The 18,270-nt window shown below is 38.1% G+C and overlaps 1 protein-coding gene across 1 annotated transcript in view; it reads right to left on the bottom strand.

Annotated features, from left to right (window-relative positions):
• Positions 1–18,270, bottom strand: part of LOC120940587 (unconventional myosin-X-like) — a 298,063-nt gene that overhangs the window by 241,989 nt on the left and 37,804 nt on the right. Inside the window, exon 2 of the mRNA XM_040353533.1 lies at positions 9,023–9,121. Within this exon, the coding sequence (XP_040209467.1) occupies positions 9,023–9,121 (99 nt within the window). The remainder of the gene's footprint in view (positions 1–9,022; positions 9,122–18,270) is intronic.

Here is an 18,270-nt window from a genome sequence, read left to right as displayed (position 1 = left end):
TATGTTACAGTGTAGTAACATTCTAGTAAATCAACAAATTGTCACAGTGCTTGCTTGTTTTAACCCCACATGGTCACCTTTCCTAAAGTGCAGTCCATAATGTTTCAAAGAAAGAATAGTGCAGATTATTGTACCAACAGGGCTGAAACCTGAAATCCTACCTTGGGTTTGGAGCAAAGATCAGAAAGGATAATGTTTGAGACAACAAAAATGAATGTCTGGCCATGAGTAGCATATGCTGTGCAATGTATTGTTATCAGGGTATATATATCTTGACCATTCAGCATCTGCCAGTGGCTCTGTTTACAAGGGATCCCAACAGATGCTTAGCATTCAGGAAAACAGCAATGACAGGCAGGGATGTTTTCAATACTGACAAAGCACCATTCTAGGAATAAACAATTCATAGTAAGATAATGTATAAGCAAGTTACATGTGAACTTGGATATAATGACAAAAAGATGTTCTCATTATAAAATCTGTTTTCCTTTTGATAAAATAAATAAATCCTCTATTTATGCTGTTGCTACATTTTTAATCGCTTAAAATATTCCTCGTTTTTCTCTGTCATTATTCCACAGCTGCTAGAAGATGAACTTCCTAAAAAAGGATAATTAAGGCGTGTTTCGAAAAATATTTAGAAATGTGACCTTTTTATTCACTATGCATGATTTTATTCAGCAATGTGGCAGAGTGTTTGAGAATAGTTAAAATGAGCTCTTTCTTCTAAGAGCATGCACTCATCTAAATAGTGCACAAGATTGGCAATGGGACTCCATCATTTTCAAAGGCAAATGCAAATATAGTTTACTATGTTTAAATACAAGCATAATAAACATGTAATTAGCTTAGATGCACATTGTTTTATAGTTATTTATAGAGTTGTAATATATATGGATTGATTTTTATTGGGTATCAAAAAGTATTATTTTTCATTTTTTAATAAGCAACACAAAAATTATGCTTTGACTTGATGCTAATGTGCTGAGGCATTCCCCAGATGCTTATGTACCCATGACCCCTCAGTACCAATGGGCTAAATGGAACTACTTGTTTACTATCAGCCCATTCTATAGCACTTAGCTTTTGGCCCAGCACTGCAAATAAAATGTGATTTTTTTCATAAGAATGAATGGGGTGTTAACTTGGGGTACTTTATTATAGCAATTGGCTCAAAGGTTTGATTCACACCTATGCAGTTTGCTTTTGGTCTTTTCTTTAATGCTTTTTGCTGTCCATTTTGGCACATACAATTTTGCCACGATTTGCAGTTTGTGGTTTTTATGCTTTTTTTTGTTGCTTTGTTGTTGGGAAGTCTAAAAAACTTAAAAAGCAAATCTCGGCCAAATCACGGTAAAATTGCAGAAAAATGCACTACATGCTTTTCTGCAGCTTCTCCATTGAAGTCTATTGAACCAATGAAGCAAAAAAGGCACAGTTTTGCGTTTAAAATGTCCCTGACCCTTTCCAAAAACAGTGGATGAAAAAAGCATAGATGTGAACGTATCCCCATACGAAACCATGGTAAATGAACAGTGCATAGGTGTGAACCAAGTCTAATGCAAAACAATGAACGGCTGAAAATCGTGCCATTAGGCTGGATTCACACCTATGCAGTTTTAGCGCTTTTTGCATTTTGCAGATTTGCACTACAGTCCATTTTTCATGGTTTCCTATGGAGCATGTTCTTTAGTGCAAATCTGCAAAATGCAAAAAGCACAAAAAATGCATAGGTGTGACACCAGCCTGAGGCCGCGTACACACGATCAGTCCATTAGATCAGAACGGTCCGAAGGACTGTTGTCATCGGTTAACCGATGAAGCTGACTGATGGTCTGATGTGCCTACACACCATAGGTTAAAAAACGATTGTGTCAGAACGCGGTGATGTAAAACACAACGACGTGCTGAAAAAACAAAAGTTCAATGCTTCCAAGCATGCATCGACTTGATTCTGAGCATGCGTGGATTTTTAACCGATGCTTTTGCATACTAACCATCGGTTTTGACCTATCGGTTAGGCATCCATCGGTTCAATTTTAAAGCAAGTTCTAAATTTTTTGACCGAAGGTTAACTGACTGATGGGGCCCACACACGATCGGTTTGGACCGATGAAAAGGTCCTTCAGTCCGTTTTCATCGGTTTTGACCGATCGTGTGTACGCGGCCTAAGACTCCCACAAGTAAAGCTGGCAATACGTTATACAATGTTCTTGTTCAATTTCCTTTAGATTTACCTTAAACAATGTGGTGCAAGGGCCTGCTTGATTGCATACAAATTGAAAGTATTTAGGTTTGACCTCATATTATATGGTTTTCATAAATCTAAATTAAAATTGTATAATATATGGCCAGCCAAAGAATGCAGCCAGCACATGTTTTAACCAATTGTTGTCAATCCAGAACTACAGGCATACCCCACTTTTAACTACACAATGAGGTTTATTTACTAAAGCTGGAAAGTACAAAATCAGGCTCACTTCTGCATAGAAACCAATGAGCTTCTTACCACAGCTTGTTCGATTAAGCTTTGGTAATACAACTTAGAAGTTCATTGCTTTCTATGCAGAAGTGAGCCTGATTGTGCACTTTCCATCTTTAGTAAATAAACTCCATTGTGTACTTAAAAGTGGGGTATGCCTTGTAATATTTCTGTAATAGGTGGAAACTGAAGTGTGTTGTTTATTAACCAATTTGTGTCCATCCATAGCTGATATGGGTAGTGTCCTACATTTTTCAGGATCCCAACAGGAAAATGTGGTCACATGAGCAAAACAAATCAAAAAATCTTCCAGAAAGAATGATACCTCTCTGTAATAGCCACGCAAATTTGGAGGACCTAGGTAATCAGTTCCAGAGCTTCTGTCAGTTGATTCAAGCTGACAGTTTCTATTTCCCTTTCTGACCCTTTAATGATCGGATCATACAGGCCAGGCCTAATTCTGCAGGGCAGTAACAAGTTTAAAGTATAACTAAAGGCAGTTTTGTATAATGGGGATAGGGATTATAAAACCTGCCAGTTTTTATTGCTATCTATGTCCCCATTAGGGAGATTCACCATCTCTATTTGTCCTGTTTACCACTATCAATGTGAAAGTAAAAGATGATCCAAAATGTTGTGTTGTCCCCAGAAAAGTAAGAGGAGAAATCTCTAGTTCTGATGACCTGGGGGTCCCCAAGAGACTCCCTTAATTTGCACGGATTTCCTCTCACGTCTTGTTTGGCTATGGGACAGGACGTGAAGGGAAAAGATGACAAAAATAAACCTCACAGGAGTTAAGCCCCATACACACTATCAGTTTTCCTGTCAGTTTTCTCTTCAGGTTTACCAAAACCATGTAGTGCAAGGGCCTGCCTGATTGCATACAAATTGAAACTCTTGAGGTTTGACCTCATATTAGATGGTTTTGGTAAACCTGAAGAGAAAACCGTCAGGAAAACTGATAGTGTGTATGGGGCTTTATAATCCTCCCTTGCCCTATCCAAAATGGAAAAAAAAGTTTTGCCTATAGTTCTACTTTAGCAATAACAAAATAAATGTAAAGTTGACTGTATTGTCTAACTGGGTTTACCAGTCACACTTGACTACAAAGAGATTAGTACTGAGAAATCTGTTTGGGTTCCTGCAATTTATATGACTAAAATTGCCCAATTATCACATAATAACAGCCAGCATAATCATAATCATTATAACTGAGTAAACAGTAACAGTAAAGTTCCCAGGCAAACCCAAAGTTTATAAAGTCCCTAGGTAGATTGTAGAAGGAATACAATGCTGTCATCATTACCTCCACCCCACACACCTGTTGACTGGACAGTGATGGAACAGAAGCAGAGTAGTAAAGTCATTAATTTACTCGCTCTGCTTTGTCTACCTACCAGCATGTTATTTATCAGCACATTGGCATCAAGCCCAACTCACTGGCACCTTGACCTGCTTCTCCCTCCCCCATCCTGAGCCCTGCTGTACAGGGATTGCAATGGGCTGAAAAAAATCTAATTTAGGTACTTGCACTAGCTGCTATTACCTAAATGTATTTATGAATATACAACTGCATTCATTTGTGTATTTTATATCTGCCCCAGGTTTAGCTTTAAATGCCTTAGTAATGATTACTAATTATAAATTATGTAACACATAAAAATTAGAGAACATGCCATATGTGAGCTGGTAAATCGATGGAATGGAATAATACCCCATTATTTTACTATGGTAGTGAATCATAGCTACTTTTCTAAGGAGCATTAACTGGTATAAAAATGAGTGTAAACCAGACTTGCCAGAAGTTAACAACTGTCTCAGCTTGCTTGCAGGCAGTGTAAACTATATTACCATTTTGGGGTATCCTATTGACTCCAGCACTCATGTGCTATATTTATATTCAGAAATTTTAGCGTTTAGGTCTGTCTATAAAAAGAACTCCTCTGCTGGCAAAATATTACTGAATGAAAGACTTTATTGTAGCAGAAAGTCAGGTAGACTTATTTTGGCAGATGCTGTAATATGGCTTTGATTTATAACAGCTGTGCAGCAGCTATTAGATGAGAAATTGTTCAGATTTACTAAAACAAGTAGTGATTTATCTAAATGGTATTAGGAGAAATCATGAGGGCCAAAAATTCCCAGGCTATTTAATTACAAACATCAACAATTTTCTGTAATTGTGATAATTTGCATTTAGTGTCAAAGGAATTAAACCAGGGCTGGTGAGAGACTGGGCAAGAAGGAAGTCAGGAAGAGGCCAAAGAACAAATATATTGACTGTTAAAAAGTAAAACTAGCCAGGGAATTTATAAATGTTTCTCTATATTTCTATTCTAAATGTTATCGGCAACTTCCAAACAAATAGAGCCGTAACTTTCAAATTGGTGTGAACCGTCTTCTACTTTTAACTAACGTTAACTAAAACGGAAATCTGTCTCCTCAAAAGTGATAGGAGGAGAGATGTTTACAAATCCTTAGATAACTTGCACACTTTTATATCTTCCTAACATGCCAAAGGATGTGTAAAGAAAATGGGATCATTCAGTGCCTGTCACAGCTACTAATTGCTCCTGGGCCATTGTCTGGCATACATTTTTTTTATCTTGGGCCACCCCAATATTACTTTGGCCTTGTCTTTGGGATTGCTGCCCTTTTGAAACATGTATTTTTACCAAAGCTTTTGTTTGTTTGTGTTTTGGCAGACTGAATCTAGTTATCTTACCACAGTTCCTGTATTTTGCATAATAAACTTTATTTAATCAGATGGACAGTTCATACTGATGGAAAAATCCTAGAGCACAAGGCTACCACCACCAAATGTATTGTAGGTACTAGGTATGGTACCTTCTGAGACACCGTTACAACCATACCCCATTGCTTTCAACCTGCCTTTGATCGGCTTAAAGTGCACTTGAAACAATACAGCTGAGTGCATTCTGTGATACTTAACTGAAAAGGATTTAAAAACACACTACTCTTGGAGCTTGGAAGGAGGAATTTTTTTCATAACTTGCAACTTAAAGCAGAGTTCCACCCAAAAGTGGAACTTTCACTCCTTTCCATTCGCACCTTTCAGGGGGGGGGGGATACCTTTCACAGGTATCCTATCCCCACTTCTGCCAGCCAGCACCACCTAGACATCACCGCTTGGCTCCCTCCTCCTTCCCCTAATAGGAGATAATAGGCTAATAGGAGAGAGAAGCGGAGACTCACGCATGCGCAGTAGGGTTCCCGGCGTGAAGCCATAAGGCTACACTTCCAGGTTTCCTTACCCACAGTGTCGGTGGCATGCACTGGAAACATCAGCTGCAGGTGCCGACATTGCTGGACTACAGGATGGGTAAGTTGGTCAATTTTGAAGCGGTGGGTGGACCTCCGCTTTAAATACCTTTCCTTTCCTTTCTGACAAGCTCTATTGTCAGCCCGTACATTTCCACCGAGGATTCAGAGCTTTAAGATCATGTGATTGCATGTAAAATCTTGGGGAAAAGGGTATTTACATTGTGATTTATGCAAAAATAATTGTGTGGCAATGTGGAACAATGGGTAGGGTGAATTTTAAAGTTAATTTATTGTATAATTTCCTTCTACTTTTTATTGACACTTATATGATATGTTACATTGTTTAGCTAATTTGGGTGGTTTGTATATAGTATCTGCATTAAAAAAGCACTTAAAACACATCAATAAGCAGGGGTGGGAAATTCATTTTCCCAGGGGGCATCATGAGAAGCTGGGACTCTTGTGGAGGGCCAAACCAGCTGCAAACAGACTGCTGTAACAGGGGGAGGAGGATCAGGTAGAGGACTGGCACCTGTGGCAGACTGTCACTGCTGCCCTGGAGGAGAAACACACTATGACTGGCATGTGGCTGCCTAGGGACTGGGGGAGGAGAAACAGCAGTCCACTGAGCTTTCCAGTGAATTGCTGTGCAACGGGGCATGTCAGGACAAGTCTGATCATTGAAGGAGAGTACACTGAGTTCCCAGCACAGCTAGAAAACTGAACATGGTATGCTCTCCTGCTTAGTGTGGTCAGATTTTATTAGAACTGGCAGGATCACCAGGGATTTCCCACAAAGGAAGCAGTACAAAGAGAACAGGATACTTTCTCATACAAGTACATGATACAGCAGGTACATATCAGCAAAATAAAAATGTTGGGGTAACAAATTTTTTAAGCCAGTAAGTGATTAAAAATCTTCCCAATGAAGTACAAACAGCAAAAAAAAAGTCAAGGTTTAGATACACTTTAAAAGCAATGAAAATTGCATAAAGAATTTATATACATTCTCTGATTTAAAATGACAGAAAAGTAACATGATGCAAAGGCCTAAAACGTATGGACAGGAATCTATTACAGCCATTTTTGCTCTCTGAAATTCTACAATCGCAAAATTATCAAAAGAAGTTCTAGAGTGTCTGAATAAATTCTCTCTTTTTTTCAAACACTGCCTCATACAGTTTTTAAAATTAATTTTTTAAGCTTTCATAAAGATTTGTGTCTACCTTCTGAAGAGTTCCAGCTGCCAAGAGGTTGTATGAGGATTTGTTAATTCATGGATGGCATAATGCATTCTTATTATGCGTATTTATGAAAGGACATGCCTTTCCAGAAAAATGAAGCAGACCATGAAAGGAATAAGTAAATATGTGCAAGCAGCTCTACAATAGTTGCTAAGATCTCTATAGGTCTGTGTAATTAGGTGTATTGATACATTTACAAAGAGGAGACACATCCAGCAACACTTTTTGTACATGATAGCTAGGAAATCTACAAGAATAAGCATGTTATCATCACCAATCATTTAACAGACTTGTACGATTGGCTGTACAACTCAGTAAAAAGCAGAAAGGGAAGAACCATGGAAGGGAACGGGATCATCGTCTTTTAAATCTACCATATTTTTTTTTTTTATATCTGATGACTTGACTTGAACTCTGCATGTAAGGTGACAAAGCAAATGGACTTAATGTTAAATAATTTATTCATATGAGTTGTGGCCTTGATATTTTCTTGTTTTAAAATCTTGGAAAAATGTGTACATTTAATATTATGTTTAAACTGTTTATATATATATATATATATATATATATACACATATTACAGTACATAATGGATAGCATCTAAACCCACTGCCTATCCCCCATAATCAATGCCCAACTTTTAAATAGAGAAGCAGAACAATACTAAACAGTGCAGGGAAAGTCACAATAGGGTCCTGTTTAACCTTTAGTGGTCTGTTTCTCTTCCTGAGCTCATGTTCAGATGCATTCAGTGTGAAAGTAGTAAATAATGTTAAGTGTGTTCAACTCTCTTAATGTAAATGTCAGTCCCGTTAATGTAAATATCACAGCTAGTGACAATGTTACTGTCTGTGTATGCAGGTAAATGAATCATGCTGAATGGTGCAATCTTTGAATGTTAACATAAGCTTCACTGAACATGTGTGTGTATACATTTCTGGATCAACATTTAGTATGGGTATAATTTTCCTAAGCAGCGGGGTTGATTTAGAAAAGAAGTAAAAAATGTTTACTTTGCAAGGTGAATGTTCACTTGGCTTAGGTTGGCCATGCATGTTTAAAGAGGTTGTAAAGGAAAAAATAATTTTCCCTAAATAGCTTCCTTTACCTTAGTGCAGTCTTCCTTCACTTACCTCATCCTTCGATTTTGCTTTTAAATGTCCTTATTTCTTCTGAGAAATGCTCACTTCCTGTTCTTCTGTCTGTAACTCAACACTGTAATGCAAGGCTTTCTTCCTGGTGTGGAGAAAGCCTCTTGAGGGGGGAGAGGGCGAGCAGGATAGTCAGGACACTCTCTAATTTGCAGATAGAGAAAGGAGCTGTGTGTTAGTGGGCATCCTGACACTCCTGCTCGCCCCCTCAAGAGGCTTTCTCCACACCAGGAAGAAAGCCTTGCATTACAGTGTTGAGTTACAGACAGAAGAACAGGAAGTGAGGATTTATCAGAAGAAATAAGGACGTTTAAAAGCAAAATGGAAGGATGAGGTAAGTAAAGGAGGACTGCACTGAGGTAAAGTAAGCTATTTAGGGCAAACAATAATTTCCTTTACAACTCCTTTAATTTTCTTGTACAATTTATCCTTTAGATTTACCAAAAACAATATAATATTGGGTCAAAACTAAACAACACTTTCAGTTGTATCCAATTAGATAGGCCCTTGCATTACATTGTTGAATGTAAATCTAAAGAAAATTGTACAGAAAATTGTATAATGTATGGCCAGCCTTAGTGAAAGAGCTGCTATTTTTTTTAATCTGGAACATGTTTGGGCATTTAACATGAATATGAATTCACCTTATTTGCTAAGTTAATTGAACATTCACTTTGTTAAGAGAAAATGTTCTACTCCTTTAGTAGGTGTCTCCTAAAGACTACAACAGGCAATGATGTGAATCCAACAAATATGGTAAAATGACATCCATATTCAGTGAGGCTGTGCAAAAGCTGAAATACAAAGTGAAGTAGAATTATGCATCATTAGGAACTATGAAGATTAGTGTAGGTGCTTACCTGATTATAATATGTTTTAAATACAACAACCCCCCCAGCGCAGGACTGAACGTAACTGGGGTAGTGCTGGCCATTTTCTCGTAACCAGACTTGTGTTCCCTGGAGAGAAAAAAATAATTCAATTAACTTATAAAATAGAGAAACAAATATTTTGTTACAATATGCCAAGACATTAAACAAACAAAAACGGATGTTCCTTTATCAGATTATTTGAAAAGAGACTGGTTCCATCGCATATTTCCCACGAGGGTCGGTAACCCCAAAGCAAATACTATGCAGTTCATTGTGCTGAAAAATGTTGTAAATTAAAAAAAATTGAAATTCAAATCTGTGGTACGAAAGAGGCAGCATTACAGATGTACAGGTACATTGTCACCATAAATAATAAGAGAAGTCCCACATAGCTCCTAACTAAAACAAATTTTACCACCTAAAATATATAGAGGCGTAATTTATTATGAACTATTGACAAAATAGAAAATGAATATGTATGATACAGTCTTCCACTATTATTAAAGTGCATCTAAATCCAAAAACCTTCATCCCAAAAGAAAAAAAAAAGCTGTTGCTGCTTTAAACGTGTTAGCTGGAGTTTGGCTTCAATTTGTTATCTGCTATTGAATCTAAAACTACTCTCCCCCCAGACTGACAATGCTGCTGTCCAAAGGTATTTCTGTGCTCCTTCATCCAGTGTAGTGTCACTCTAATACAGGAAGTGTGTTACTGGTCATATCACCAGGTGAAAACAGAGGGGGAAAAAGCCTAAAAAAGGATCTTGGTGAACAGCCAATGGCTCTTTACCAATGTGATCAGCTGTGTCCAATCACAGCTGATCTCATGTAAGACAAGAACACGCTGGTTATTAGCATTCCTCTCCACACACTGACAGCGTGTGAGGTGAGGAGAGCTGATCAGCGGCATTTCTTCACAGGAAAGATCTGCACAGATAATTAGGGCACTAGAGCTTTCTTTTGATATTTAATCATGAGGCCTTGTACACTCGACCGTTTTCCTCGACAGAATCCATCAAGAAACTTGTTGGCAGAGCTTTTTTGCTAAGGAAAACAGTCGTGTGTATGTTTTTCATCGAGAAAACTGTCGAGGAACTCGACGAGAAAAAAAGAGTCTCAATTTCCTCGTCGTGTTCCTCATCGGGCTGGTTTTCGTTGAGAAACACGTTTGTGTGTATACTAAGAAACCTGCGCATGCTCAGAATAAAGTATGAGACGGGAGCGCACTTTCGGTAAAAGTACCGTTTGTAATGGAGATAGCACATTTGTCACGCTGTAACAGTCTGAAAAGTGCAAATCGTCTCTTACCAAACTTTTACTTAACACGCAGTAACATGAGATTAGCAAAAGCAGCCCCAAGAGTTGTGCCAGTGGAATCGAACTTCCCCTGCCGTTGTATGTGTTGTACGTCACCGCGTTTGAGAACGAGGAGATTTGGTCTTGACATTGTGTACACAAAGCAAGCTTGTCGAGTTCCTCCACAAGCCTGACAAGGAACTCGTCGAGGAAAACGATGTTTCACTTACGACGAGTTCCTCGGTCGTGTGTACAAGGCCTCAGATTAAAAAAAGTGCAGTTGCTCTAGATCTGAATGGGACATGCAAGGAAAATAAAAAACAGCATTTTGCTTGCTCATGATTGGATGATAAAATCAGTAGAGCTTCCCCTAATTTCAAAGCTTCCTCTTTACAGCGACTGCACTTACTAGTGCAAAGTGGATTTGCCTTTCGTAAATAACCCCCATTATATTTGTTGTCTGATGTCGGCTTACACAGAGAAAAGGTAGCATATCTGCTTTTAGACCTATTGGAATTCCATCCCAAAATTAAATAGGGTCAACCATCTGCAAACAAAGATGCACTTTGCTTATGACAAAATATTTAAAGTAACCGTAGCAGCTGCTTGGTTATTATCTAACATTAGTCTACCATCTAAAGTGCATGGTCTGCTTGTCTTTCATAGAAGGAATACTTGGGCAACACTACTGATCTTCACATGAAAATGTTAGTTGTCGGTTAAAAGATTGAAAGAAAATCTGTCTGCAAGCAGTGAAAAAAAAGTTAAAAGGAACTATAAAATAATTTTGAAATTCTTGCCTGCAAATTACAATGGTACACCGATGTTAAATTTACTTAAAAAAACTATAAACAACACCAGATTGTTTTCCTTCTTTTGCCATTGCCTCTTACATTGGAGAGCTTTGCTGTGCTGCACAGATGCTCAAGGGAAAATGAGTACAATGTGATTACACATACAGTATTTGTGTTGCTATTATAAAACAAGCTACCAAACAATGGAGAATGACGTAGGTCATATTGCTAACATGCTGTTACATAATACTTAAGCATTCATGGAAAATAACCGTAGTCTGATGAAACTATTGATATATTTAATTTTCCATTTGTAATGGCTGTCAAAAATTTCTATTGCAATTTAAAAATCAAGAAAGCTAGTGGCAGGACAAGGAATTCAATATCAGTATTATAATTATGAACACATCCAAATATGTGAACTGTGGGTATTCTGTACCTGCGGAGGTACAGTGACTGCATTGTTGGACCTTATTTGTGAAGGCCACCTTAGACTATTATAATAATTAAGGGCAAGGTCTGGTGCAACTAGATCCTCTGTAAACAATATATATATCTTCTGTAAAAATATATCAGAGATGTTTATGTTATTCGTCACTTGCGTCACTGGGACCCTTTTCTAAAAATACACCATTTACTCTCAATATTAATTGCATATTACTATTTCAATGAGTTTGTAGCACAACACTCACTCAGATTCTAAATAAACAGCAAAGCCATGTTAAATGTAACAACATTCTTTATATCCCAAACAATACAAGTAAATTATGAGTATATCATCCAAGAAACAATGATGTTGATTTACTATAGGTGGAGCTGTGTTCACTCCCAGCATCTGATAACATAAAAAGGAAAAACCCAGTTTTTCTAAATTGTTCCTGCACATGGTTGAACATTGAGTCTGCTAAGTGAACAGTCCCTGCTGCTTCATTAAGGCTGGTCATAGATGGTTCGAATCTCCGCTGAGGCAGCAGGAACTGCATGAGATTTGGACCATACATTGGGAGGAAAGAAATTTGCACCATCTATGGCTTGCCAAAATCACAATGAGTCTAATGTCCTCCTTATTTTTAGAAGAATATAAACTAAGGAAGCTGCTTTACCTGCAAGTAGTATTTCCTTCAATTTAGTTCTTTCATTTACATGGGCTTGTAAGACAGCACAGCCACTTACTGTTAAAGCAGAACTAAACCATGTGTGCTGGGTGTACACAAATAATAATAACACAATTCTAGGAGAAAGAGTTTGCAAAAGAGTCTCTACCACCCAGCAGTTCTTTTATTTCCCAGCTTATAATGTACAGTGCTGTTCACCCCCAGCCTGCTGAATGGACAGTGTAGGAGCAGCAGGAGACTGATAAGCCTCCTGCTCTCTCTGCCCTCTCTTCATATCGGCATGTTCATTGTCAATAAATTTGCATGTAGAATACCTGGCTGTCTCCCAGTTTTAACATTTTCTTTACCAAAAGTCAGATTCAACTGTTTAGACTAACTGCATTAACAAATACATTTAATGGTTTAGGATTCCATCAAAAATAATGCAACTGAACTGAATTCATAAAACAATTAAACTAATAGGTAGCAAATACAAGTTTATATAGGATAATATGATGAAGTGAGAATCAACAAGTACATTCCAATATATGAGGAGCAGAAAATTAAAAGAGGATATAGGAAATAGTTTGTGAAGGACAAAGGGCCCACAACACAATCAACAATTTTAAATCTATCTCTAAAACCACAACATAATACCATCAATATCATATAAAGCTACTCATAGAGTTATTTTTATCCAATGCAGTTCCTTTTACAGAATTACAAGTTAAACAATTGGCTTTTACGCTTTTTGAATTACATACCCTGTCAATGGTTCCTAAGGGCTGAGAAACACTAGGCTAACAATAAACGGATGTCATTGTAAATGGTATTTAATAAAGCTTTACTTTCTCAAATGGGGTGCAACATTTTGACATAATAGGTGATGAAGAATTGTCACACACCTGGCAGTTAAAGCTGCAATGCATATGTTGGATTGAGTACATTTAAAAACCTAGAGCTGCCAACACAAAACCTAAAAAGAATGAGCCTTAAAGAGAATGATACAATTGACACTTACAGCTGCCTCTGGGATTTGGCAAATTTAGTTATGAGTGGACAGCTGCATTTCTACAGGGCTTGGCAGGCTCCTAACTGGTCTGCCAATGGCTTCAATAACATTTATCTTGGAGGATAATTTTAAACATAGCAACTATACATGAAACGTAACTTATTATAGGCTATCAATTTGAAACACATATATGATCACAGCATACAGTATATCAAAGCATTTCTGCCAGCTACATAAAATATTAACTGATTTAAAAAAGTAATTAAGAAATTATCTCTATAGGACCAGAGAAGGAACAACAAATATTAAGGGACTCCTCCCAGTTTAATGGCCAACATGCTTTTGGGAGACATTTTTGAGCGTTATCTTTGGTGTTTCCTTTTACGATGAGAAAGCAGAGCAAAGCAATCTTTCACTGGGCACTTTCAAAATGCAATTTTCCATAAGCCAGGAATGTATATTACTCTAGGGGCCCCATCACACTTATGTGTGTCACATGCATTGTGTTGAGCATGCCAATTTACTATAATAGGCCCTCAATGTGCAATGGATTACCAAAAAAGCAACAGCTTATTTTCTTTCCAGCATAGAGAGGTAGGTGCATTTGTATTGGTCAAGTATGTTCATGGGTGTGGCATATAAAGTGAATGTCAATGCACAACAAAGAGCATAAATGTCATGTTGTTGTACCATGCATCAGCATGCATGATAACGTGCGTTGATGTGTGTCTAATGCACACACAATAGTGCGAAGGGGCCCTCATACCCACTATGCCATTATTTTGTGTAGAGTAGTTCAGTCACCTACAAGATCTGCCTTTTGGTTTAAAATGTTCTAAAGCCCATGTTTTTGCTATTAAATAGTCTCATAGACTAAATGTATTGCCAACAATCAAGACTATTCATGGATGTTCTAGGTTTTTGTAGGTTTAAACTAATAAAAAAAAGGCATAGCAAGGTTAGTTCATGTCAAAGTGCAAAAAAGTGTAGCTATTTTAACACCTGACTGCTAAAGCTCTCACATGCAGCATGGGGATGCCTTTGTGTTCATAGAATGGGTCTATTCTTTTTTGCCGGAAAAACTGAACATTTGCAGTTCCTGTATATTTGGTGACAATATTAAGATTTCACTGTCCTCACAAGAACTTTCTGATACCACAACTGTGTTGTTACAGGTAAATGCAAAATAGAGGTAATCTTGAATTGGAAACTGAAAGTTCTTTCCATTTCAGCAGATCATGTTTTTTGTTATTCACATAATATTTATAAAAAAAATGATTTGGTTTATAGAGTACAAAAATAGACAATTAGAAAAGGCATACAAAATAGCAGCTTAGTAAATTCCGTTCCTCATATAGATCAGAAATGTTCAAAGATATCACAAGAACAGCTACATATCACAGTGGGGTTGATTTACTAAAGCTGGAGAGTGCAAAACCTAATGCAGCTGTCCATGGTAGTCAATTGGCTTCTAACTTCAGCTTGTTCAAATACGTTTTGACAAAAAAAAAGGAACTGATTGGTTTCTATGCAGAGCTGTGCCAGATTTAGCATTCTTAAGCTTTAGTAAATCAACTCAAGTGAGTGAGAAAATGTACAGAAAGTTACGATATACGGCGTCTCTCCTAGAAGCGCATGAGACCTCTTGATCAAAGTTTTTCCGTTACCTCCAACTCCACTACTGGATATCATCCCTCTGTTGCACCTCTACCTACCCCTTTTGGAAAACAACCTTTGAACACATATGCCTACACACACTGGGCTTGCCTGGTCTTATTTCCACCCTTAATGCATCCCTGATTAGTAGAACGTCCCCTTCTTCTCTCTCATATATTTCTCAGTGGGAACAGGACTTGGCGTCCGAGATAGACCTAACAGACTGGAGTAAGGCCTGGTCCTCCATAGCAAAATGCTAATTTTACACTGCCACCTTAGTGGAAGCATGCTCCTAAGTTGGTACTGGGTCCCAGCCCATATTTCTCATGCCAACCCTAGCTCTAGTGACCGCTGTTTCCTAGGGCTGTGACCATTGGAAGGATGTCTTACATATATGGTGGATTTTCCCACATTTGATAGGCTTTTATTCCCGAGTCTCGGGCCTTCTACACATTCTATTGCATCTGACTACTTGAAAGGATGCGCTGTCTTATACTGAGCACCTATGCTGGTCTGAAAAAGTTGGCAACTTTCTTATTTTTGTCAGCGAAGAGGACAATTTCCCAGGCCTTGAGAAAGCCTATGGTTTCTTTTCGGGGCGTTAGAGCCTGAATAATGATTTTAATGAATAGATGTCTAGCATTCTCAAGGACTCTCACGACGATTTTTTTAAGATTTTGGAATCTTGGCTTCAATATGCTTTCCTCTCACTTCCTCCAGTTAGTATAGGATGCCTGTGACTACCCAACCTGATGATCCAGAGTCCATATACCCATTGCGCTTCCTCCCTCTTTTTTCTCTTCTGATGGCCCCCCCCATCTAATTTATTTTCTTTTGTCCTTACTTTCTTCCTCTTCCTCCCTGGGGTTGTTGTTCCCCTCCTCTTTTTGTTTGTGGATACCTTGATCTTCTTGAGTGCGTAATTTATACTGCACCATTCTCAGGGAATATGTTAGTCCAGGCTTGACATTGATATCCTTGCGAATCTTCCTGGACCTTGTTTCTAAGTTGTTCATGCTCCTTGAATATTACCAATGCCACTGTTTAAACTTTTTTGGCAATACATGAAGCCTCAATCTAATTTATGCTGTCATTCCAAGCCCCTGCATGGACAGATTGGATGCTTCTTTGTTATTTTTAAAAATAAGTTATAGAAATATTTGTACCAGAAAGATACAATGTTCTACCTACTTCAGCTCTCACACCTGTTTACCCCCTGTGGACCAGACCATATTTCATATGTCTGCTATGTGTCTGATCATGAGTCTATAACTTTGTAATTATTTATGATAAAGAATTGCTACATATATTGTGTTTTGGTGGACAAACTGTGCTTTCTTGTGGCTCTAACGTCCTCTGAGAATCGTTTTTATGTATTTGAATTTTAGGGGAAAAAGAGTAAAAATCTGAAAAAATATATTTTTTTCAAGTTTGATCGGTAATATTTTGAACACAAGTACCAATAATGTTAGGAAAACATATACATTTCATTCTGCTGCTTGTTCTATTCCCTGCAAAATTGTAATTTTTGGTACAAAGCATGTTATTTACAAAAGAAATAAAGTATTTCTTTTTTTTTGCATACATTTAATTTTTCTCACACTGCATCAGTAATGTATGGTTCTTACTGATTTAAAATAAAACAGATATACCCTAATCACATATTTTTAACAGTAAACCCTTAAAAGATAACAATGTATATATGTGCTTTATAAAAAAAATCCAGAAAATAATTTAATATAGAAACATGGAACAGGAGATGAAACTGTTAAATAGTGATTATACAGGTTGAAATGAAAGGGTTAAGTATTAAAAAAAAAAAAAAAAAAAAAAAAAAAGCATGTCCTGGTTAATTAAGAGTTAACTGCCCTATGCACACAATAAAAACTTTCCTCTGTCAGCTGCAACTCTCTCACTCACAAATCTGTCTGACAGGGAATACAGGAGATAAGATAGCTACTGTGTTACTTATTTGTTGTTGTTTTGGCTTAAAATGTTACATTGAATTCTTACTGAGATTATCTGTCAGAATGATCATTTAGTGGGGAAGGCTACTGAGTGAGTGAGTGAGTGAGAAACTTATATAGCGCAGCACATGCGAACTGAATCGCCTCTGGGCGCTTGGTGACCATTGCTTTTTATTTTTTGTCCTCAGAAGGTTTTGTCCTCAGGGTTTTGATCTTTCTCCTGAAGGCTAAGGCTGCATTCACATCTGAGCGACAGCCACGTTCGCGTGTAGCGGCGTATTTTGCCGCGAGTACAAAACTTTCACTTTTTTTTTTCTCAAAGTCTTCCCATTGCTGTCAATGGGAAAACGCCTATGTCACCTGAAAAAAAGGGTCCGGGACTTTTTTTCAGGCGACAGGCGTTCGGCGTCTATGAGATGTGAACCATCTCCATAGACAGCAATGGGAATTCTCCCCTTGAGCGATAGAAGCGTCCGGCGTCGGGCGCTTTGTCGCTCAGGTGTGAATGGGGTCTAAATGGTTCTCCTCCAGCCGAATGCTGGCTGGTAGAGCATTCCATAGTCTAGGTCCTTGGACCGCAAATCTTCTTTCTCCTTTGGACTTGTATCTGGCTTTAGGTATCTGGAGTAGATTTTGGTTGGTGGATCGCAGAACACGATTGGGGTTGTGAGCTTTTAGTTTTTCGCATAGGTATTGGGGGGCATTTCCCACAATACACTTATGCGTAAGATAGAGTGCTTTGAAAGTAATTCTGTCTTTTACTGGCAACCATTGAAGGGATCTCAGTGAAGGTGAGATTGATTCCCAGGGTTTTTTCCCAGTCACAAGTCGAGCGGCTGTATTTTGAACGACTTGCAGGCGCTTGATTTGGAACTTTGGGAGTCCAAGATAAAGGGAATTTGCATAGTCAAGTCTGGAGTTGATAATTGTTCCAACTACGACTGCTCTGTCTTCTTTTGGGATAAAGGGAATGAGTCTGTGTAGTAGGCTAGGCAGATGATGTGATCCGCTGACTACTGACCCTATTTGTGCATCCATTGTCATGTAGGTGTCGAAGATGACCATAATGGGTGGGGGGCATCCATGTTGTTGAGGGATGATTCTGACTAGCTCCCAGTCATAGGATCTCATGGGATGTGCACAGAAGCTGAGCAGGAGAGTGTACAGAGGAGTTTTTCTTTTAATGTTTGTAAGACACCCAAGGTAGGCTACAGGACACCAGGAATGTGTCCAGAATGTCAGGTATATTCCCCAGTTGAGTTGTGGTTCTTTTTGTTTTAGAATCATTGCTGTGTACTCAGGGCTTCTCACCCAAGTACTCTCTGGATTGATAAGTCCATTGTATGGACCTGGAAATTTGGAGGTTCGAAGAGTTCTGGGTGGGAGGAACTTCCAAACCTTGACTACCAGGATATTGC

This window comes from Rana temporaria, chromosome 5 (assembly GCF_905171775.1).
Source record: "Rana temporaria chromosome 5, aRanTem1.1, whole genome shotgun sequence".
Classification (NCBI taxonomy): domain Eukaryota; kingdom Metazoa; phylum Chordata; class Amphibia; order Anura; family Ranidae; genus Rana; species Rana temporaria.
The sequence above is the reverse complement of the archived record's forward strand: the minus strand, read 5'-3'. Positions and strand labels throughout refer to the sequence as shown.